At 45.8% G+C, this 23,264-nt stretch overlaps 2 protein-coding genes across 25 annotated transcripts in view; both read right to left on the bottom strand.

Annotated features, from left to right (window-relative positions):
* Positions 1-48: 48 nt before the first annotated feature.
* Positions 49-4,801, bottom strand: LOC139532386 (inosine-uridine preferring nucleoside hydrolase-like). Of its 6 annotated transcripts, XM_071329900.1 has the most exons (9): positions 4,476-4,757; positions 4,100-4,208; positions 3,662-3,950; positions 3,049-3,140; positions 2,756-2,955; positions 2,447-2,626; positions 1,222-1,333; positions 924-1,060; positions 49-627 (listed from the first exon to the last, which is right to left on the bottom strand). In XM_071329900.1, exons 4-9 carry the CDS (start codon positions 3,134-3,136, stop codon positions 277-279), a joined length of 1,068 nt encoding a protein of 355 aa, XP_071186001.1. In that variant the 5' UTR covers positions 3,137-3,140; positions 3,662-3,950; positions 4,100-4,208; positions 4,476-4,757; the 3' UTR covers positions 49-276. The 6 variants fall into 6 exon arrangements, with proteins under 6 accessions (XP_071186001.1, XP_071185997.1, XP_071185996.1 ...); XM_071329896.1 differs by lacking the exon at positions 3,049-3,140 and having other exon boundaries at positions 49-600; positions 4,476-4,801; XM_071329895.1 differs by lacking the exon at positions 3,049-3,140 and having other exon boundaries at positions 4,476-4,799.
* Positions 4,802-5,635: 834 nt separating this feature from the next.
* inpp4ab (inositol polyphosphate-4-phosphatase type I Ab) overlaps positions 5,636-23,264 on the bottom strand; it is a 41,407-nt gene continuing 23,778 nt past the window's right edge. For 6 of the 19 annotated variants that reach the window (XM_071329873.1, XM_071329874.1, XM_071329877.1 and 3 more), the window contains 18 exons: positions 22,766-22,880; positions 22,540-22,630; positions 21,836-21,983; positions 19,786-19,916; positions 19,525-19,629; positions 19,331-19,439; positions 18,621-18,638; positions 17,619-17,805; positions 16,787-17,005; positions 16,198-16,504; positions 15,770-15,802; positions 15,306-15,478; positions 14,485-14,608; positions 14,142-14,409; positions 13,964-14,061; positions 13,738-13,850; positions 13,409-13,563; positions 11,295-12,276 (listed from right to left, as the gene is read on the bottom strand). In XM_071329873.1, coding sequence (XP_071185974.1) covers positions 12,096-12,276; positions 13,409-13,563; positions 13,738-13,850; positions 13,964-14,061; positions 14,142-14,409; positions 14,485-14,608; positions 15,306-15,478; positions 15,770-15,802; positions 16,198-16,504; positions 16,787-17,005; positions 17,619-17,805; positions 18,621-18,638; positions 19,331-19,439; positions 19,525-19,629; positions 19,786-19,916; positions 21,836-21,983; positions 22,540-22,630; positions 22,766-22,880 — 2,575 coding nt within the window. In that variant the 3' untranslated portion in view covers positions 11,295-12,095. Of the gene's footprint in view, positions 7,970-11,294; positions 12,277-12,814; positions 13,130-13,408; positions 13,564-13,737; positions 13,851-13,963; positions 14,062-14,141; positions 14,410-14,484; positions 14,609-15,305; positions 15,479-15,769; positions 15,803-16,197; positions 16,505-16,786; positions 17,006-17,618; positions 17,806-18,620; positions 18,639-19,330; positions 19,440-19,524; positions 19,630-19,785; positions 19,917-21,835; positions 21,984-22,539; positions 22,631-22,765; positions 22,881-23,264 lie in introns of those variants that run through there. The other 13 variants (XM_071329881.1, XM_071329888.1, XM_071329886.1 and 10 more) reach the window with 13 other exon arrangements.

Raw genomic sequence — 23,264 nt, 5'->3', positions numbered from 1 at the left:
AAGTAACTGATGACATTTGCTGTAATATAGTAAGACAATATCAAAAAATTAACATTGTAGAACATTTATTTCCTGATAATGTAAAATGATTGATGGTGATTCAGAACATAATGGCAAGTCAAAACAGACATATCCACCACCTCAAACTGTCCCTCTTATCAAGATCTATCTGTACAAAACTCATTACGAAGAGTGGAATTTGAGCCCTCCCCAAAAATAAACAATTGAAAGCAATATGGGACAGCGGTATAGGTGTAGTTCCCAGCCCAGTGCTTATTACTTCAGGGAGTCCATCAACATCCCCTTGAAGCTCTCCAGGTCCACCGTCCTCATGATGAGAACTTGGTGCTCCTTCTCCAGGACTCCCAGCTTGTCCAGGACCATCATGCCCCGGGTGTAGGTCCCCTGAAGCTCCACGGTAACGGCCACCGGCTCAGACACCCACATGAAACCTTCATCGATGGCCGCCGCCATGGCGTACGAGTCGCACGACACGAAACCCGGGCCAGCCGTCATTTCCCGTTGGTAGCGAGCACAAGTGGCCACGGTGTCCATGGTGTGTTTGAAGATGCTCTTCATGAAGCGGGCCTTGTCTGAGTCCTGGGCCAGCCAGTTGTCACAGAACGACTTGCAGATTAGAGACGGATGGGACAAGTGGGTTTGGAGAAAAGACAAATCAATTTGCTCAAACAAAATGTATGTAAAATCTTTGTAAAAAGGCTCCAAGAGATATTTCGATAGTAATGAATTGTCTGAGTAAGCCAGTGGATGCATCTCAATAATTGAATGTGGCCACCTCTCCTTGTCTCATTTCCTCCCATCTGCTCTGATGTGAGAGCTTGACCAGTGCTTACAATTAGCCTGGTAGTGTGAGAGCCTTTATTTAGTCTGTATAGGTAGATGACCAGAACCTGTGGTCTTACCCATGGTAGCTTGTTCTCACAGCAGAACTCCCAGGTAGCGATGTAGGTTGGACAGAAGAAGCGGTTCAGGACGATGTAAGCAGCCTCCGGGTCGGCAGCAAAGTTGAACTCTCCACACACTGTGGTGTTCCCCCTCGCTGCAAATAACAATATCCAAGAAACAAATACGTTATTATTAGGTCATTATTATTTACATCATTTCATAACATCCTACCAGGTCAATTGACTGTATGACAAAGTATGTTGATAACAAGTCACTAGGCCTATGCAAATTGCATTATAGACACAAAGCCCTTACAGTCAGTGTTGCCTCCCATGATGAAGAGACCTTTGAGTTTCTGAGGGAGGGTGGGGTCAATCTTCACTGCAAGGGCCAGGTTGGTCAACGGGGCCATAGCTACCAGGCACACCTAGACAGAGAAACAACACTGAGTCAATCCATCTACAATGAAGGGACAACGAAGCACTAGACCTTCTTGTTATAAACTGGTCCTGAACATCTCAAACTAAGAGCATTGTATTTGGTACAAATCATTCATTAAGTGCTAGACCTCAGCTGAATCTGGTAATGAATGGTGTGGCTGTTGAACAAGTTGAGGAGACTAAATTACTTGGAGTTACCTTCGGTTGTAAACGGTCATGGTCAAAAATATAGATTCAATGATTGCAAAGATGGGGAGAGGTCTAGCCGTAATAAAGAGATGCTCTGCTTTTTTGACACCACACTCCAAAAACCAATTTCTGCAGGCTATAGTTTTGTCTAATCTTAATTATTGTCCAGCCGTGTGGTCCAGTGCTGCAAGGAAAGACCTAGTTAAGCTGCAGCTGGTCCAGAACAGAGCGGCACGTTTTGCTCTTCATTGTAATCAGAGGGCTGATATAAGTACTATGCATGCCAGTCTCTCTTGGCTAAGAGTTGAGGAGAGATTGACTGCATCACTTCTTTTTAAGAAACAATGTGTTGAAAATCCCAAATTGTTTGCATAGTCAACTTACACACAGCTCTGACACACACACTTATCCCACCAGACATGCCACCATGGGTCTTCTCATAGTCCCCAAATCCAGAACAAATTCAATAAAATGTACAGTATTATATTGAGCCCTTATTGCATGGAACTTCCTTCTATCTCATATTGCTCAAATAAACAGCAAACCTGGTTTCAAAAAATGATAAAGCAACACCTCATGGCACAACGCCTCTCCCCTATTTGACCTAGATAGTTTGTGTGTATGCATTGATATGTAGGCTACGTGCGCCTTTTTTAAAGTATGTAGTTCTGTCCTTGAGCTGTTCTTGTCTAATGATGTTCTGTATTATGTCATTCTGTATTATGTTTCATGTTTTGTGTGGACCCCAGGAAGAGTAGCTGCTGCTTTTGCAACAGCTAATGGGGATCCTAGTAAAATACCAAAATACCTTGTTGTTTGGATTCCAAGCCCCAATGCAAAGACATTTCTTATAGATCTAGGGGTGCTGGGGTTTGGTTTTAGCCTAGGAACCTAACCCCTTTGTTACCGACCTCTCCAGGGTTCTCATTGACCAGCCTGATGATGGCTTCCACAGCCCCTTCTGTCTGCAGCAGCTCCAGGCCCGGGGCATCTGGGTCAGGGGCGTCCCCCAGCCCATCCTGCCCGTGGAAGGAGCCTGCCGACAGGGGGTGGCCCATCAGAGGCTCCGCAGCTCCACCGAACACTGGGATCTAACGCAACACAGCAGATATAATACACACTGATATTAGTCTATAATAGAGCATAAGCTTACCACCAAAATTGTATGATCATTAAACAACGATTTGATACGAAGTGAGCAGTCTTTCCACCAGGCCTACCTCAAGTCTCTGGCAGACCTTGAGGACGCGCAGCGTGTTCCTGCAGGAGTTTTCCAGGGAGGTGTTGCCGCTTACGCAGGTGATCCCCAGGACCTCCACGTTGGGGGCTGCGAGAGCCATCATGATGGCCTGAGCGTCATCCACCCCCGTGTCCACGTCAAGCACCAGTTTCTTCTCGGACCTCCTCGGATCCTTGAACGCTTAGAGGTGCATTCAATGACATAGTCAGCACAGCAGTGACATTAAATGGGACATTACACTCCAAAATCTAAGTTTGTCAACAATTTCTTTACCCGCAAGATTGTGCTTGACGATAGTTTGACTGTCGCTGCGGACGTGTCTTCTTTGAAAGACTAAAGCATGTCTGCTACACCTTGTCATGCACCTTGATATCGGAATGAATGGAGAAGACACACAGTATGGGAATTGAATCATAAGTTATCAGGCTGAGTCGAGCAGCCGTAAAGATGATCTGTTATTGCCTATATGGAAACCCCATGTGTAACCCTGCCAGCTATACATTTTGCTGTTGGAACTGGCTTCTCAATGCATTTTTGGAATTGACCGGGCTAACGTTCTGTGCATAGAAATATAACTATATTTCTCATGGTTCTGTGCTACACGAAACCCATGGACCAATGTCCTGCGCACGTAGGTGGATACACAGGTCAAAAGGTTGGTAAACTGTAGCCTGTTATTACCAAGGTGATTACCACTGGAGTCCACGTAGCGAACCGGAGTGTAAGCTCACCAGACTTCCGGGTGGTTGTTCGAGGTCAGGCAAAAAAATAAACCACCACCACTACGCCGCTGTATGTGAGGGTGTAACATCCCCAACGTAGTGGCAACGTAATGGCAATGCTCCGTCCTTAACATAATATCCCGTATTATGTCAGAAATACTAACCAGATCCAGGCCGCCTTTTTCTTGCCTGTTCTCTTAGCTTTGTGTCGGTGTCCATCACCATTCGAATCCCTTTGGTCACCTCTTGTTTCTTTCGCTCACATTTTGGAGGACAGTTCATTGTCGCTGCAATGTTGTGAATGTCCTTCGGTAGGATGACTTTTCCAGTTACTTTGGTGAGCTCTTCGATCACCAAACTTTTGTTGCCATCGTACTTTGTCAGCAATTCTGAACACTTGGCGCGTTCAGCCGGACATAGTTGTCTCCTCTTGGGGTAGTGCTTGAATGCAGCCTGTACAAGAACATTCCTTTATACATGTGTGAACAACCATCAACCAGTAATTATGTGATAGTCCTACTGTATTTTATCATAACAGGAAGACTATAAAATGCATCATGGTATTGCCAACTGGAATTGAACCCATTATGTTGACCACTCACCTCACTGACTTCATGGTTGTGTATTTTGACCATTTCCTTTACAACTAATCTCTCTCCATCCTCTGTAGTTTTGACTTTGATTAAAGCTGGGCATCCAACCCTGCAGGTACTGTAGAGACAACGAGCCTACTTTAACATTGTTCGAACAATGTAAAACGAAATACATTTCTAATTAAAAACAGTTTTTTTATACTGTCCCCACTACAACAACAAAAAATATGCTCTCTTGTCCTGGAAAACATTACACTGAACTACTCTTATTATGACGGACGGTGGCTGCAAAACAGTGCCCCCTGTCAGCAGATCTAGCAGATATGTAGGCTACATGACCATGGATACAAGCAAAAAAAGTCATCTAGAAATGGAAGTTAGCTACCTCGTTTTCGGACGCACTCCTTTAGAATGTGATAAGAAATTTCTGCCACCGTGTATACAAGTCAGATGTATGTTCACATACTTCAACTCAGGATTGTAATGGTGCCTTGGATTTAATCGTTTGACTTTTTCAATTGTTCTTGCGTCGCGGCGGTAAAACTGGACAAAATTCTCATTTTCGAATGCGGTGACCGCATTATTAAAGTCTGTATAATTTGAGTATGACGATCCAACATTAAGAGAAGCCATTCCTCTGCGCGAAACAAAGACGTCCTTTCACGGAACCGCAGCCACTACTACCGAGTTCTTCTTATTACCCCCTTTTTGTTCGTTCCGAAGTGTGCAAACCAGATGTTGAGTGCATTACTGCCACCGTCTGGACTGGAGTGTGATTGAGCGTAATAGTGGACAATGAATGTGGACTGCTTATGTCTGCCAAGGTTGTGTTCTTAGCAGACTGTGTAGTTCCCCAAAACCTTTTCCTAACGCAGTCAAACGTATTAAAATACCAATGGACGTATCCTGAACAGTGGAAGAAAATATCTATACATTCCAGAGATGTTTTAGTCAAAATAAAATGTGTCCAATATTAACGATCAAATAGAAAGAATACAGGGTTACAAATGGGGCTTAAGGCTGAGTAGATGTGCATTCACTGTGCGTGACCATTATGGGCCTGACAGTTGTCCAAGGAATTCAACCCGGCACTCCTTTGTAAGAGAAGTGAAAAATAAACCCAATTACCTCCACCTCTGGAAATGAGACGCTGATCTCCATAGTGTGCCGTATGCCAATGGTGCTGCCATTGTCTTCAAGTAGCACTGTATTTTAGGAATCAAAATGTGTTGAACCTGGTTTCTTTCTAGTTGTGACTATGAGTACGTCTTTGGATCACGCCACAGACATTATAACAGGCTTCATATCTCTACAGCTTTGCTACTGTATAACAAGTGGCATCTTGCAGAGAACAAAAACAAATCCTAGTAGCCAGACACAAGGTCTTTTGTTTTACTGTGGCTGTGACCTAGCTGGATGACATTTCACTCTAGCTAGAGTCACCCAGATAAGATTCTGGAATAGAATGAATTGCAATGAGAAGAACGGAACATTCCAACATCTTGATGTAAACTTTCAAGTCTTCCATTACAAAGACAAAACAAAGACGTTGAACATTATTTTATTAGCGTCAGATATTGATGAAAGCTTCATCTAAAGCAACAGTCAGGCCTATACAGTTATCCTCTTTGTGCAGGATACAAGATATGCGCTCATTACAATAGAAAGAAATACAAATCCAATCCCAACACTTATTGAATTATACCCTATAGTATAGTACATAAATGCTAAATAAAGTCTGCAGATAGCAGAATGTTTCCAATGATACTAAAAATATTTATGAGCATGAAAAGACACTACAGTAAACGTACACAAACTGCATCTCACAGTTGAGTTTATGGGTGCCTGTTGAAAAGCAAACATATGTGAAGCTTTGATACATACACACACACATATGACTCATTTGTAGGGTCAAGTCTCCTCTGGCTCAATTGTGTATCAAATTGCAATCTCATTAAATGTTGCAAAACAGAAAGTCGACATTGCCGCTTGGTGGTGAAAATAGACATGACAAATATGTAGTTGTTGAGCAGCACAGTTTCCAGATTAACGTACAATGTAACTCCCATACCGATAACATTCTACTGACTATTTATTTTTACCCTGGTCAACGCCTGCCAACAAGACAATCCTAAAATAACAGTGCAACAAATGCAGAAAATGATCTTAAAGAAAAGTGCTTCTTGGGTGTTTAAATGGTTTACTACTGGCCTTTACTTGGTTCAACATTAGAACAGAAAATAATCTACTCGATTTCCTTTACAAGTCAATGTTATATAATGTATTATGTTTCCTTTGTTACCCTCAAACCCAACTTTTTCCAGAAATGAACTTGGAAAAAGAGGGAAGTGGATCTTTCTAGAACATTCATAGCTTTTTCATATTCCTCTTTAAGTCTTAAAGGAATAGTTCAGGATTTTGGCAATGGGGCCCTCTTTGTGCTAAGCTAGTTAGCATTGTCTCGCTAACTTCACCCGACTCCCGGGTGAGCTAACTTCACCCGACTCCCGGGTGAGCTAACTTCACCCGACTCCCGGGTGAGCTAACTTCACCCGACTCCCGGGTGAGCTAACTTCACCCGACTCACGGGTGAGCTAACTTCACCCGACTCCCGGGTGAACTCATGCCAAAATCCCAAACTATCCCTTTAAGACAGTGCTAAGACTTCACAGTGCGCTGCCAGATAATGCCACCCAGCTAAATCCATTCACAATCACAACCCTTCATTTGGCAAAGAAGTTAAACGCAGGCTTTACAGATATGAAAAGGGAAACAGTACATAGGTGAGGTACGCATCAGACACTGAAAGCTCTGGTTGGTCTTGGGTTGCCATTGCAGTCTGTGGGACGTCTCTCTACAGGGTTTCTTAAACTATGGGTCGGGTTCCAAAGTGGGCCCTGGGTATGCAAGAGGTGGGTCGTGAGTTATGAGAATACATCTCTAATCACGCACTATTTTATCTTCATTTGGATCGCCAGTGAACCATTTGGGTCACAGGAGGATGGTCAATTTCTTATTTAGTTCTGGAGCTGAAACCGTTGAAAGATCCCCTGCTCTACAGGATTAGAGTACTGCTAAATCCACGTGGGGAAGGAATCCTTCATCAAGTCCATCAGACTGGCTTGACTTCCACAATGTGTAGTCCATACGTAAAACACTCCCTAAATAAGGACTCTGAAATGCATAGGCTCTGGCCAATGACGCCAACCAAATGTACAAATCCCAGTTTACATGTTAACTATGGGTTGAGAGACAACTTTGAACATAGTCAGCATGAAGTAGCATCGTCCCAGTATGAACGTTTGGTGACCTATAGATTGCCTGAGGCTCTGAAAAGAACTAAAAGTCATCACTGTGTATAGTGGTAAAGAATCAGTGACCGTCTTTTCAGGAAAACGACCTCCTTGCTGTATCTTGACTACCCTAAAAACGTGAGTAACCAGACAGTGTTGTTACTAGTCCCACCTGACTTATCTACAACTTCAGAACAATCTAGAAAGGTATGTATGTGAGGTCTGAATAAATTCTATATATCGTTTCTCAACTAGTAGTGGTTTGGCATTTTCCCAATTCTATAGTTTTTGATATTTGTCTTCGAAATGGAAAATATGCATCGATTCTGTGCACAGGTATTTACCACAGGACTTCCGCAGCTACAGTAGGTTGAAGACCATCTAACCATTGATTCATTTTTTTAATGCTGCCATTGTTGTTGCTGTCCCTATTACAATAGAATATGATCCAAATCAAGTCTCAACCTTCCCAAACGTTCCGTCGGGGGGCCTGTAATGTTTGGGGAAGGCCTTGAGCTGCAGACAGTTAAAAGCATACTTGCGACATCCCACGTTCTTCATGGTATTCTCCCGTCTGCAGCCCTCACTGGGAAAAAGGAGGAGGGAGGGAGGGCAAGCACAGAGAGAGAGGATGACAGCAAAGTGAAGAAAACAAAACAAAAAAGGGCTCGTGTTAAAAGACAATGAGAAACCCAAAAACCAACCAACACATTGACGCCACTGTCAGAGAAACATGGGGGCAACAGCTAAAGCGAACGGTCGGACGGATGGTTCCGGGACATGGGGAATATCGGAATGTTGGAGGGAGGGGTACAGAACACTAATACTGTGTACAGAAGACGTGCTTTCTACATGGAGTTACAAGCACCACAGATAAAGTGAAACAAGAGCAATAGCAAAACGCACTGACTTAAATGTTCTACATTCTAATTTCAATGCAACAGTTCCATTCCAGGGAAAACAAACAGAACTGCACTATTCAAATACTCTATAGTGAAGTATACACCTTCTCCTCTGATACATTTGGCATGACGTTTATTATATAACAACATTAAAGCTGATTCTTTGGGCTGCTGACTAATTGACTGCTATTGCACTTTCCAGAGAGAAGCATTAGAGAGAAAGGGAGAAAAGTCTACTATTTCAGAGAGAAAGGGAGAAATGCATACCATTTCAGAGAGAAGCAGAAAGGGAGAAAAGTCTATTTCAGAGAGAAGCATTAGAGAGAAAGGGAGAAACGTATAGTATTTCAGAGCATATTCATAAATGGTTATCCAAGCAATCCTGATATTGGGTTGGAACTTGGCAAAGTACCAGACAAGGGTTAATACAAAGATATCTGGAACAGCAACTAGAATTTCTCCCTCTCATTATAAAGTGACACCTGCATGAAGATGATGTAATCACATCAAACTCTCTATAAGAATACATATATTTAGCAAACGTGAGCATTTAGACATACAAGCATGGAAATATAATGCAACGCAATATAAATATATTCTCCATAGTCAAAAGCGCTAAGGAATTCAAGAGAAACAGAAAAATAAAACTTGAGAATTGAGTCATGAACTTGGTTTTAGTTGGAATATTCCTGGATTTAGCATCACTATGGTTACAACATATTTAACGCAGTGGGTTTCTTCATCGGAATTAAATACACCGGCAGAACAAACTGTCACCAGCACATTCTGCAATTCTCTACAACTGAAGAATGGTCTCCTAATTGCATGTATCCCCAGAACGGAGCAATCCAACTTTTCATAGGACCTACTGGGTGACAAGCTTCTGTAGTATCATTACCAACCAGCAGGATGAGCTATTTCACATTTGGTTGAAGCAAACGCCATCCTAATATTGTACATACTGCTGCGTCTTAAACAGTGCCCTATTCCCTATTAAACAGTGCCCTATTCCCTATATAGTACACTACTTTGACCATGGCCTATAGGGTGCTACGTAGGGAATAGTGTGCCATTTGGGACAGACCTTGGGTGCTGCTCTCATGGAGCACATTTTCCCCTGGCTGTCCCTCAGCTCTCCTCCCCTGGCTGTCCCTCAGCTCTCCTCCCCTGGCTGCCCCTCAGCTCTCCTCCCCTGGCTGCCCCTCAGCTCTCCTCCCCTGGCTGCCCCTCAGAGCTCTCCTCCCCTGGCTGCCCCTCAGAGCTCTCCTCCCCTGGCTGCCCCTCAGAGCTCTCCTCCCCTGGCTGCCCCTCAGAGCTCTCCTCCCCTGGCTGTCCCTCAGCTCTCCTCCCCTGGCTGTCCCTCAGCTCTCCTCCCCTGGCTGTCCCTCAGCTCTCCTCCCCTGGCTGTCCCTCAGCTCTCCTCCCCTGGCTGCCCCTCAGCTCTCCTCCCCTGGCTGTCCCTCAGCTCTCCTCCCCTGGCTGCCCCTCAGCTCTCCTCCCCTGGCTGTCCCTCAGCTCTCCTCCCCTGGCTGTCCCTCAGCTCTCCTCCCCTGGCTGTCCCTCAGCTCTCCTCCCCTGGCTGCCCCTCAGCTCTCCTCCCCTGGCTGCCCCTCAGCTCTCCTCCCCTGGCTGTCCCTCAGCTCTCCTCCCCTGGCTGTCCCTCAGCTCTCCTCCCCTGGCTGTCCCTCAGCTCTCCTCCCCTGGCTGTCCCTCAGCTCTCCTCCCCTGGCTGACAGTCAGATGGTGTTTTATGGGACAATAGAGGTAGTTCTACACCAGCATACTTATCAATAGATGATCTGACTTTATACATTTCTATTATTTACAATATGGATTTACAAGATTGAAAAAGTAAATACTGTAGAATACTGAGAAATAAATACTGCATGTACCTACGTATTTGTCGATAATGTAAAACAGTAACATTGCACAAAATCAGTAAAAAAAAAAAACTCTGAATATTCAAAACCAAACCATTGAACTAACCTAAATACACCATTAAACCCAGCCTCTCTCCCATACCAGTCACACAGGTGAGAGGCCTATAAGAAGCTTGCATATAGCTCAACCAACAAGGACAAAAGAATCCCTCCAGTTTTCCATTGTGGGGGTCTAGAAGTTGGAAATGGGGGGTGGAGGGAATGTAATACAAGCGTGACAATCTCACAGAGGCTATTTTGGGACGGATGGTCCATTTCTTTAGTAGGTCACTTTAGATTGGATTGAGTGTGGCCGTCTTGGGACGTAACACAGCACTGAAGACAGGTATTATACTGATTCAAATGGAGAGAGGCTATGGGGCTGGAAAACGATAATACCACTAGTCTACATATTAATGAGTGCATATACCATTAGATAGCTAATCATGTTTTTATGGGACTAGATAGCAACTACTGTATATGATAATGGTGTATGGACTCTCAGCAGAGACCAGGAAGTCCAGAGTGCAAGGCTTGGAAGTAACCCAAAGAGTCTGATATCAAATCTCCCTTTCTAGGGCACTTCTCTGTGGAAGCGGGATGGATTTGGGCTGCTGGGAGATCTGGAAGTAACACTTTGACCTGGAATAAAGATCCAAGACCTGTATCTAGCATCTGAGACCTGGCTAAATCATTTGGCACAACAAGCATGGGCTGTGTCTCAAATCATCCCCTATATTTAGTGCACTACTGGTCAGAGGTAGTGCATCGTTTGGTGGTAGGGAGCCATTTGAGGTTTGCCCATGTACATTCTCTTCATCTTCTCTGTCATTTCCCTAGAACTGCAACACTTATAGGTTCTCAAACAAATATATCTGATATCAACTAAAAAAATAAACACCTCGGAAACACTACACTGCATTATCAAACAAGCCAACAAAGCTCCCCTGAAATATCATACATTCCCAAATTTAGCCAATTCAAATTGCTCCGACCAAGATGAAACTGTGTCAATTGGCAAGACAAGCGAATAACCTTCATTAAGATGACAACGTTGATAAATAAAGTGCATTGGTTTAAAGTGCAAGTCTCTCCTGCTGTAAGAGTAGGAAGGCCTGAGGAACAACAACAAAATGGCCAGATCAAAACAACATCAGCTTGATATTGCATGGCCAAGCCATCCCTTGGCTTATGCTGTATGCAAACCTTATGGAAGACGTAAACGTCAAGCAAGCCAGAACATTTGCATGACTGAAAATAAGCTCTGTGCAAAACCAAAGGATCCATGACATCACATTATCATAATAGCATGGTTATAATCATGTCATGAGTTGGGAAGCTGCATTATAAATACTCAAGGACAACTGGGACAAAACTTCCATTAAATTCAGCTAAAACTTCTTACCGTCTTTATTTCAAAGTTTCTCCCCATACTCTGTTTGTATTTGATTGTTGTAAAACAATGGGTGTTAAACTGAGAAATATGTCAGAACACTGACAGTAACAGTCTCATACAGTACTGCACATAGACCTTTAGACCAGCCTCCTGCTCTGACTGGATTGGTTAGGACAGAGAGCAGGGCGGGAGGAGTGCTGGCTGCCCATTAGGTGGAACAGCTGGCAGTTTAGCCCGAGTGACGCACATAAAGTCCAGTCAGGTACACACGGTCTGCCCTCGACCAATCAGAGGGTTCTCCCGGCTGAGCTCCAGACAGACTGACATAGAGCAACTGACTGACTCCCTGACTGCCTGTCTTCCTCCTTGACTGACAAACTAACTTTTTGCCTTTCTTCCTGACTGACTGACGGACACACTGGGGGGAACGGGCAGAGAGAAGAGGTGAGTAGAGGTCGAGAGTAGGTGGGGCTGGGTGGCAGAGGGGCTGTGCCTTCAGCTGCAGCGGAGCTTGGCCAGGAAGTAGGCGACGCTGAGGAACAGCCAGACGACCAGCAGGTTGGGGCTGAGAGCCAGCAGGGGCAGGGAGTACAGCAGGCTGGGGTCCAGCCTGAAATCACGCACAGGCAACAGGCCACTCAGGTTCTTCTGGGTGACCCCCTCCCTGGTCCCAATGCTGCGGAGAGGGGGAGGGAGGAGAAGCCGGGGCCAAAAAGTACAGGTGGCATGGATGGATGGATAGGACAGGGATGAAGTGGCCAATAAGAGTGGAGGAGACGGTAATAAACAATATGAATGATATGTGGTGGCCATGATCAGCCATGGATAACAAAGAGAGATACCAGTGATGGTGCAGGTGGGGTGTGATAACATTAAGGTTAGGGACAAAGCCAGTGGAATGGAACGTGAAAAGTTCCATTCCCAAACAAGGATAAGAAACACACCAAATTAAAAACGGATAACGGAAATCATTCCAACCAAAACATGAGAAATTATAGACAAATACATTGTCATAAAAGAGGAAGAGAAAGAGAGAAAGGAGAAAATTAAGAGAAATGTTCTGCATCTTTAGGAAAGAAAAGATCAAGATGTAAGAAGAGAAGACAGTGATGATTCTCCATGTTCATACCACAGACAACATATATGGGGGGGGGGGGGGGGGGGTTGTACTCCAATCCATTTCATTTCAGTCAAGTCATTGAATTTGGATTCACTTCCTGAATAGCAGGTGGGGTGGGGGGGTATGCCAGCCTCAAGCCATGCACTTAAAATTCCCCATACCAAATAGGAACAGGAAGTGGGCAGGTGAAGAGAGGAGCGAGAGACCATGCACGGAGCTGCAGGACAGCATTGCATTACTACCCAACAGATCTTTCACATAACCTACTGTACTCTACAGGGCTTCTGTTCTGGGAGTCGTCACATCCTTACACAAGGTTTCTGTTCCTTCTACCCTCCTTCACTTCGTCTAGCCCTTCTTATCTTCTCAGCAAGCAGTGTCAGAACAGGGGGATGGGGTTGGAGGAGAGCTGGATAGGGGGAAGATGTGGGGGTATGGAAAGCGAGCTCTGTCATCATGGGGGAGCATTCTCCACAAACTGGCTGGACAAACTGACAAGCAGATGCTGCGTGAGAAACCAATGCTAATTACAGAGAATTAAAATATAACTTTTATATATTATGATTATTTTTTTATTTTTTTTTTTAAATGGGGGAGAGGGGACCCTGTAGTTGGCACTGTCCCAGCATATGGAGCGAGCAATATGTATGTGTTTCATTTTAGTTCAGGCAGTGGGCTGGACACCTACCTGCGCATGCAGTCGAGGGCCTGGGAGAAGACCTGTGGGGCCATGCCATGTTCGTGCTGTAGGATCAGACACTGCTCCAGGGTGACAGACATGGCCGTGCGGTCCTTAGCACTCTTACAGCTGGTGAAACGCACACCGTTCAGACGACGACAGATCTGGGGAGGAGAGACACCAGGAAATAATAGACAGCAGGCTGCTCACTACAAAATTATTCTTCAGGCCTGCTCTGGATCCTCATTAGTAACATCCATACGGAATGAAATGGACTGGACTCGAAAGGATAATCTCCAATAATTCATTCATGGCCCTGCAGCGAAAAATGGGCCTACCTCTGCTGCCTGCCACAGGATGTCTACATTCTTGTTCTTCCTGGCGTGGACGTTCTGTCCCAGGAACCTCAGCAGCTCTGGTAGACACGTCTGGGAACGGGACCTGGGCAGGCCTGAGACCAGGAGAGGGGGGGATGTTATAGGCTACATCTTAACAATATTCTCCATATAGGGCCATTTACTTCAGGTAGGACCATATAGGGCCATTTACTTTATGGTGACTTACAGTCCTCAGGTAAGACCTCCTTGAACTGTTGATAGTAGGAGTTGAGTCTGGCCAGACTCTCTAGGTTAATGATCTCCTGCAGAGACGTGTCTCCAAACCTGTCACAAACAGGACACATGTCAACAATAGAGGGACATCACCACTCTTCATCCCTCTATCATTCCTCCCCCCCGCTCACTTCTCTGCCAGCGTCTGCTGTTCGTTGATTCCCACGTTGAAGAGCACCGGCTGGACGCGCAGCAGCATGCCGTTCTGGATCTCCCGCGGCAACGCGTCAAACATGGTCTCCGGCAACGGGATGCGGACGTTGAAGCCGTCCCGGTTGCCAGTGATGACCGGCAGCATGTCGGGGGAGGAGCTGGAGGTTGCCTGGGTCACCTTGAAGGTAACGTTCCGTAGGTCCATGATGCCTACCGACATGTCCTCCAACATGGACAGCTCCTCGCCTGGGAGGTGGGAGGTATGTGAGAAAGTGAACAATTATTAAACAGAGAGAGAGAATGAGAGAGTGTGTACTTTACCGTAGGTGCTGAGCAGAGACTCAAACTGGGCCAGCAGGCCGATGGTGTAGAGCTGCCTGAGGAAGCCATCGTCACGGAGACAGTTCCTCAGCTTGATGATGAAGCCACAGATGAGGGCAGTGAGCTGGAAACCGATATGAACATTAACACTGAGTATACAAAATATTAGGAACACCTGCTCTTTCCATGACACTGGCCAGGTGAATCCAGGTGAAAGCTATGATCACTTGTTAAATCCCCCTCAATCAGTGTAGATGAAGGTGAGGAGACAGTTTAAAGAAGGATTTTTAAGCATTGAGACATGGATTGTGTATGTGTGCCATTCAGAGGGTGGATGGGCGAGACAAAAGACTGAAGTGCCTTTGAACGGGGTATGGTAGTAGGTGTCAGGCACACCGGTTTGAGTGTGTCAAGAACTGCAACGCTGCTGGGCTTTTCACACACAACAGTTTCCTGTGTGTATCAAGAAGGGTCCACCACCCAAAGGACATCCAGCCAACAAGACAACAGTCGGAAGCATTGGAGTCAACATGGGCCAGCATCCCTGTGGAACGCTTTCGACACCTTGTAGTCCATGCCCTGACGAATTGAGACTTGAGGGCAAAAGGGGGGGTGCAACTCAATATTAGGAATTGTTCCTAATTTTGGTATCCTCAGTGTAAATTAACAATCAGCAATCACTTCAACGTCACATACATTTTTAATTTATTTACACACATTCTACTTTCCTGCTTGTGTGTCTGTATGTACGCGCACATGTGTGTTTGCTAATGGGTGTCCGTGCACACGTGTGTATGCATCTGCATGTGTCCTGTGCTGACCGTCTGGCAGAAGACCACGTCTCGTCTGTACTGCAGGGAGAGGTCCATGGCGATGGTAGGAGCACTGTCCTGCATCAACAGGAACACCATGGAGCTCTTCGCCTTGTCACTCATCATAGCCACACACTCTGTCAGCGTGGTGAGGAGAGGGTACAGCGCCTCGCTCCACTCCCCTGGGCCACACACAAACAACAACAGTAACACACACACACTATGTACTCTTCTGCACTGAAAGCATCCTGAGAGACCCTTGAACTGCTGCTGCAACTCCTTCATATAATGTGAGACAATAACATGTGACAACACATTGGACTTTAAGTCCTTCATTTCTGATAAGGTACTAGAAACAGAGGTGTCATACAGACAGTGATATATATAGAGCTAGACGAAGCAGTAGCACTGAGCTGGGCTGCGGCTAGAAGCAGTCAGAGAGACAGAAGCTGGGGAGAGGACAGAGCTCTTACCTGGGAAAGCCTCCTCGCCACTGGGGCTGCCATCTGGAAGGGGTGGAGGTGCCACATGCATGTTAGGGAGCGCCATCCGCAACATGGCAGACAGCACACACAGTACAGTACAGTAAGCACATAATAAGCTAGCTGGCTACAGTACATAGGCTGAGCTGACACATAGGAGGCCACAGCAACGGGACTTTGGCTGGCCTCCAGGACACAACAAGCACTGACAGACCTACCTAACACAGAGAAATGAACCATTCACAAATAGGAAATATACATCTTTGGAATGTTTAAGAAAAAATACTGCACAAAAACAAGGTAGACCAATTCTAATAGGTTGAGATATGATGAATATGATAGCAGTATGATGATAGGACAAATGTGCATGACAAAGCAAAAAAGCAAGTGAAGTGAAGTGAAGAAAGAAAGAAACCTACATGGGTTTTTGTCAGTGCTGGGTGGGCATGCATGAGTCAGATTCAGGGTGAGAGCAGGCAGGAGGGAGGATGATGAGGAAGGTAGTGATGATGATGATGATGAAGGCTCCTCCTGGGTCATGCAGTCGGGGTTGATCCAGAACGCCCTGGTACTCTGGTTACCTTTTTTACTACTGCCGCCCTGCTGGTGGTCTGGGGTAGTGTCCCCCTGGCTGCTGTCGCCAGGCAGACGGTCCTTCTGAAGGAGTTTGTCCACCCGCTGGATGATACACTCCAGACTCTTGTCTACATTTACCCACACCTTCTCCTGGGGGGAGGGAATGAAGAGGAGGAATACAAAAGAGAAGAATAGTGTAGGGGAAGGGAGAGAAGGGAGGAGAGACGAGAGAGGAGAATAAACAAAAGCCAATCAAATCTAGAGTTCCAGTCTAGACATCTGATGGACCAACAAACCAAACAAAAACACAACAAATCCCTCACACTGCTTTCTTCCTTACATACTAGAACTGTATTTAAGTGCTCCTAAACCACGAAGGCTAAACTGGAGTTGACCTGTGAACCCCTGAGCCCTGGTGACCCCTTGCCTTACCCACTCCTCCTCGTGCCAGCCGACGTGCAGCGAGGAGCGGCTGTTGCATCCGCTCCACTTGGCCAGCAGCGTGTCTCGGTCGTTGCGCAGGACAACTTGATCGGTGGCGTCGGCGGAGGGTGACGCCTTGGAGGCGATAAACTCGGGGCGTGCAGCGTTCAGTGCCTGGATGGCCGACGCCAGCAGTTTGCAGTCGCACTCCGTCACCAGCTGGCGAGTCTGAGGGTAAAGGTCATACGAACCACACAGCGGGAATTGAGCCAAGCGAGAGGCCGTTCTGTATTCTCTTCTGTCCACATGATGACAAATTAAATTGGTCAAATAATTTATGAATCTCTTTGGGTTTATGACTGAAGACAAAATACACACCCCACAAAGGTCAGTAAAACAGCACAAACAGACCTGGTACCAGGCTAGAGGCTCTCCTTCCCCAACAAACCTGGTACCAGGCCAGGGGCTCTCCTTCCCCAACAGACCTGGTACCAGGCCAGGGGCTCCCCTTCCCCAACAGACCTGGTACCAGGCCAGGGGCTCCCCTTCCCCAACAGACCTGGTACCAGGCCAGGGGCTCCCCTTCCCCAACAGACCTGGTACCAGGCCAGGGGCTCTCCTTCCCCAACAGACCTGGTACCAGGCCAGGGGCTCTCCTTCCCCAACAGACCTGGTACCAGGCCAGGGGCTCTCCTTCCCCAACAGACCTGGTACCAGGCCAGGGGCTCTCCTTCCCCAACAGACCTGGTACCAGGCCAGGGGCTCTCCTTCCCCAACAGACCCAGGCCAGGGGCTCTCCTTCCCAAACAGACCTGGTACCAGGCTAGAGGCTCTCCCTCACCTTATCAGCCAGGATGGCGAGGGTCCTCTCCAGACCGTTGGCAGAGCGGTCCTTGGCGGCGCGGGACAGCCTCTCAGCATAGTAGCTGACCTGGGTCTTCAGGGTGTTGATGTGGGAGATGATCTCCTTGGCCCGGACAATGTCCTGGGGGATGTACACTATAGACTGACAGCTGGACAGGGCACTGCTGCAGGGACGGACAGGGTGGGGTGTTAAGAGAACACAGCATTTACCATGAGTCACTCATACAGTAGTCACAGACACGTAGACACAGACACGTAGACACAGAGACAGTAGTCAGACACACAGACAGTAATCAGACAGTAGACGCAGACAGAGACAGTAGACACGTACAGAGACAGACAAGAGACAATAGACGCAGATGTGTAGACAAAGATGGTAAGAGCACACACAGGATCGTGAGACTGAATGTGCACTGCATTCTGGGAACTGAAGGAGATTGTATTTCTGCAACATTCTCTCACACTGCTTGACAGATTACACACCTGGCTGCATACAATTCATATCTGAATAATTCAACTCTGTTAGAATATTCTACTCTGCAGGTCTGGGACTAAGGTGAGCATCCACATCTGCTGCACAAGCCTGTTCCTCACCTGGAACACAGACAACACTATCTAGACATAGAACCACAGATGTTCAGAGTGAGACAGACTCTGTTTAAGATGTAGTATGTACAATGCTATTGTTATGGATCTGTTGGTCTCTGTAGTTCTATGCCTCAAACCCCATAGCAAGCGCTCTACTGTAGATCACCCTCTGTCCATACACAGTAGCTTACGATGGTACTCACAGGCGGCCATTGTGGATTCACACTAACAGTGGTGAAACACAGGTAGGTGACTGAGTGACTCAGCCTTACAGCTAAACGACAAACTCAGTGACGGCGAACAAACAATCATTTCCGTGCAGAAAGAACCAAACAAACAGTGGGGAGAATAAAATGACTAAAGAACAGAATCAGAGTACATAGGAACTCACCATTCTTCCTCATAAACGCTGATTAGAAAATAAAGATGCAATTGGAAAAAATTAAAAAGCCAGAAAACTGAAAATCGTCTTTGAAATATAATTAACGGGAAATGCCCAGGCTAAAAGCAGCATAGCATGTAGTGTACAATGAGAAAACGGCAAAACAGACAGGAAGTCGGCCGTCAAAATACGGACCATGCAGTAGCACAGGAACAAGGGAAAACAGACGTACACGGATTTGATAAATGAAGCATTGCATTTGACAGCATGTTGTGGGGTATCATTCATTAACCACATAAATAATATCATTCGCAGGACGTGATTCTCAACTGTATAATGACGTTAATGTTTCGACGAAAGCAGTGGTTTGTGTTTAATGCAGGTATTCATTCTGCCTAATGGTTAAAACCTGTTAAAACACTGTAAACATGTTTCGATGTAGTCCAACGTTACAATACCATTTTAAAAGGGGATGGGGAGAGGTACAAGGGTGTTTCTCTACCAAAAGCAGACTTAGGATTCACTTGATTAGAAATGTGTCCGTTAAAAAGCAGACTTAAAAAGCCAAGCCAGTACACAGCCAGATAGTCAGTAGGGTTGTTAGCTGAGTAGATTAGTGAGCATTGGCAGCAAGAAGGATACACCTAATACAAAGGTCTAACCAAGGTTCTACCACAGTTCCACCTGGGTTCCACCTCTTTGTGAGGTTCTGTACTCACTGTTTCTTGGCCTCCTCGAACTTGGTGATTTGCTTGCGCAGGCCGCTGTTCTTGAAGCCCTGGCAGTGGGCGGCGGGAGCCCCGATAGTCACCACGTCATACGTGTGGTCTGGGGGAACACAACTATTAAGGCCAAAGTGGAGAGATGCATGAACATCCAGGAGGGGAAAAACAGGGAATGGGGCTCAGCTCACCAAAGCCAGACTCATCCTGCACCCTCATCCTCTGGACATGAAGGTTGGTGGGTATGAACTCCAGCTTCCTCTCTGCCTTCAGGTTACTGGCCTTGAACGACGGACCTGGAGGAAAGACCAGAGAAAACAGAGGGGTGGAATAGACAGAGTAGGATTCTCATGTTAAACCACAACAAACCAAGCACCTTAGACATAGTTATCTGAGGCTGAAATAAGTTAGTGAGTGTGTTACTTGTAGTCGTGTGTGTGTACAGTACTAACCCTTGTAGTTGGTGAGGTCAGAGAGAGTCTCCTGGTAGGCGAGGATGATGGTCTGGTACTGAGTGACTATCTGTCGTCGTAGGTTCTCCCAGCATGGTGACAACTCCCCCAGCTCCTCCAGCTCACAAACCCTGAACACACATCAAACACACACACTTTGGCAATTTAGGCATTAAGTGACATTTTATTAATGCACACTCCATAAAACAAATCCCTGGACATGGTCATAAATGTGCATGTCTGGGTGTCTGTGTGTGTGTGTGTGTATATGTCTGTGTGTGTGTGTATATATCGCGATACATGGCCCCATCCATCCTCCCCTCAATACGGTGCAGTCGTCCTGTCCCCTTTGCAGAAAAGCATCCCCAAAGAATGATGTTTCCACCTCCATGCTTCACGGTTGGGATGGTGTTCTTGGGGTTGTACTCATCCTTCTTCTTCCTCCAAACACGGCGAGTGGAGTTTGGACCAAAAAGCTCTATTTTTGTCTCATCAGACCACATCTCCCATTCCTCCTCTGGATCATCCAGATGGTCATTGGCAAACTTCAGACGGGCCTGGACATGCGCTGGCTTGAGCAGGGAGACCTTGCGTGCGCTGCAGGATTTTAATCCATGACGGCGTAGTGTGTTACTAATGGTTCTCTTTGAGACTGTGGTCCCAGCTCTCTTCAGGTCATTGATCAGGTCCTGCCGTGTAGTTCTGGGCTGATCCCTCACCTTCATCATGATCATTGATGCCCCACAAGGTGAGATCTTGCATGGAGCCCCAGACCGAGGGTGATTGACCGTCATCTTGAACTTCTTCCATTTTCTAATAATTGTACCAACAGTTGTTGCCTTCTCACCAAGCTGCTTGCCTATTGTCCTGTAGCCCATCCAAGCCTTGTGCAGGTCTACAATTTTATCCCTGATGTCCTTACACAGCTCTCTGGTCTTGGCCATTGTGGAGAGGTTGGAGTCTGTTTGAGTGTGTGGACACGTGTCTTTTATACAGGTAACGAGTTCAAACAGGTGCAGTTAATACAGGTAATGAGTGGAGAACAGGAGGGCTTCTTAAAGAAAAACTAACAGGTCTGTGAGAACCGGAATTCTTACTGGTTGGTAGGTGATCAAATACTTATGTCATGCAATAAAATGCAAATTAATTCCTTAAAAATCATACAATGTGATTTTCTGGATTTTTGTTTTAGATTCCATCTCTCACAGTTGAAGTGTACCTATGATCAAAATTACAGACCTCTACATGCTTTGTAAGTAGGAAAACCTGCAAAATCGGCAGTGTATCAAATACTTGTTCTCCCCACTGTATGTCTGTCTGTGTATATATGTCTGTGTGTGTGTGTGTGTGTGTATATATGTCTGTGTGTGTATATGTGTGTGTATATATGTCTGTGTGTGTGTGTATATGTGTGTGTATGTGTGTGTGTGTATATATGTGTCTGTATGTGTGTGTGTGTGTATATATATGTGTCTGTGTGTGTATATGTCTGTGTGTGTGTGTGTATGTGTGTATATATGTCTGTGTGTGTGTGTGTGTATATATGTCTGTGTGTGTGTGTGTGTGTGTGTATATATATGTCTGTGTGTGTGTGTATATATGTCTGTGTGTGTGTGTGTGTGTGTGTGTATGTATGTATGTGTGTATATATGTCTGTGTGTGTGTGTGTATGTGTGTATATATGTGTGTGTGTGTGTGTGTATATATATATATGTCTGTGTGTGTGTATGTGTGTATATATATGTCTGTGTGTATATATGTCTGTGTGTGTGTGTATATATGTGTGTGTGTGTGTGTGTATATATATGTGTGTGTGTGTGTGTGTATATATGTGTGTGTGTGTGTATGTGTGTGTGTATATATATGTGTGTGTGTATATATGTGTGTGTATATATATATGTGTCTGTGTGTGTATATATATATGTGTCTGTCTGTGTGTGTGTGTGTGTGTGTGTGTGTGTGTGTGTGTGTGTGTGTGTGTGTGTGTGTGTGTGTGTGTGTGTGTGTGTGTGTATGTATGTATATGTCTGTGTGTGTGTGTGTAGTGTACCTGACAGCGTCCTCCTCCAGCAGTAGTTTGACATACTGTCTGGGGATGTTGAGAGACAACACACTTTCAGCCATCTGTTCTAGCACCCGCAGATGGTGACCGTCCGTGGTGGGGAAACGGTACATTCTGGACATGGTGCCTCCAAACACTGAGAGACACACACGGAAAATACTCATCATCTAACACGATCTCTGAATCATTTATTTTGCTCCACAGTCGAGTAATACATGATAAAGGACCTGCATATTTCGAAGGTGATATTTTGTCTCGGTGATGATTTAAAGTGTAAGAGGAGCGTGTGAAAAAGTATTTCCTTCCCAGAGGACAATAAGCCATTCCATTGTATACAGATGTCTGTCCAGACACACACACTCACATCTGAGAGTGGTGACTAAGAAAAGCAACAATCTCTCACTGAGCGTACGGGTAATGACATTTCTCTGTGAAACCTGCTAACATCCCGCCATGAGGGACGGATCGGATGGATGTCCAATCAAATCATTTAGAGCAGCAGAAATTATTTTTTAGAACAGCCAATGACATTAGGTGAAATGTTACGGAAGATGATACCGAACTGCATTCGTCTCAGGTCACACGCCTGCTTACAAGGCATCTCAGTGGGGAGACAGACTCTTCTAGTGGGCTTTGGTAGAGGTGGTGCCAGTGGGCTGAGATAATGGGACAGACCCAGATGTCCCTCCTACCTGATGTCAGCAGGGTGTCTTTGCATAAAGATGCATATTTGGCTCTGACGCCCATGGATTCTGTCAGGCTCTCATCCACCGGAAGCACGGTCTGTGGCACACAGGGATAGAAGAGTCACACAATCAGGATGCACACACACACGACCCTGGCCACGGTCTCACAGGTCACGGGTGTCTGACATTTGGTGTCAGCGGTAGGGATCCGGCGAGAGTCTCGGAAGCTCACCCTGCCGTTGATGGTGTCTGGTAACCTGGCAACAGGCAGAGTCCTCTGGTCCCTCTTCTCCTCTATCTGCCAGGCAATGATGGTGATGTTCCCCACGAGCTTGTTCTCTGCAGATCTGTTCATCAATAACACACATCAATAGGAATGTCAACGGCATCCCGCAGGATCACACAGTCTACAGTCAAGCAGCAACGATCAAACAGCAAAAAACTATGACAGACCCAAAACAATCTAGCGGAAAAATGTATAGGCTTCATATTTACATTACTATGGAGCCATACATTTAAGCATCCTCGTCTGTTATAAGACAATAATAATTTGGGTGCTTACACTTGTCCTATTTCACAAATGTACAAGAATATATTATACATGTGTGAAATTGATTTTTTTCCCTTCTCCCATATCCCCACTCCTCCTGACACCCCCCTCACAGAGCGGGGTCACGGCCAGGGTCAGCCATTGATAACTAAAGAATGAAACAGGATTAGTGAGCGTTGGC

Source organism: Salvelinus alpinus, chromosome 10 (genome assembly GCF_045679555.1).
Source record: "Salvelinus alpinus chromosome 10, SLU_Salpinus.1, whole genome shotgun sequence".
Lineage (NCBI taxonomy): Eukaryota > Metazoa > Chordata > Actinopteri > Salmoniformes > Salmonidae > Salvelinus > Salvelinus alpinus.
The sequence above is the reverse complement of the archived record's forward strand: the minus strand, read 5'-3'. Positions and strand labels throughout refer to the sequence as shown.

What these genes read in the sequence shown, in the direction of transcription:
- LOC139532386 (XM_071329895.1), bottom strand. Translation starts at nt 4,723, where the DNA reads ATGGCTTCTCTTAATGTTGGATCGTCATACTCAAATTATACAGACTTT. An exon ending in GGAGTGCGTCCGAAAACGAG is followed by an intron (nt 4,209 to 4,475) that starts GTAGCTAACTTC and finishes TTGTCTCTACAG; the next exon opens with TACCTGCAGGGTTGGATGCC. An exon ending in TCAATGAGAACCCTGGAGAG is followed by an intron (nt 1,334 to 2,446) that starts GTCGGTAACAAA and finishes TTCTCTGTCTAG; the next exon opens with GTGTGCCTGGTAGCTATGGC.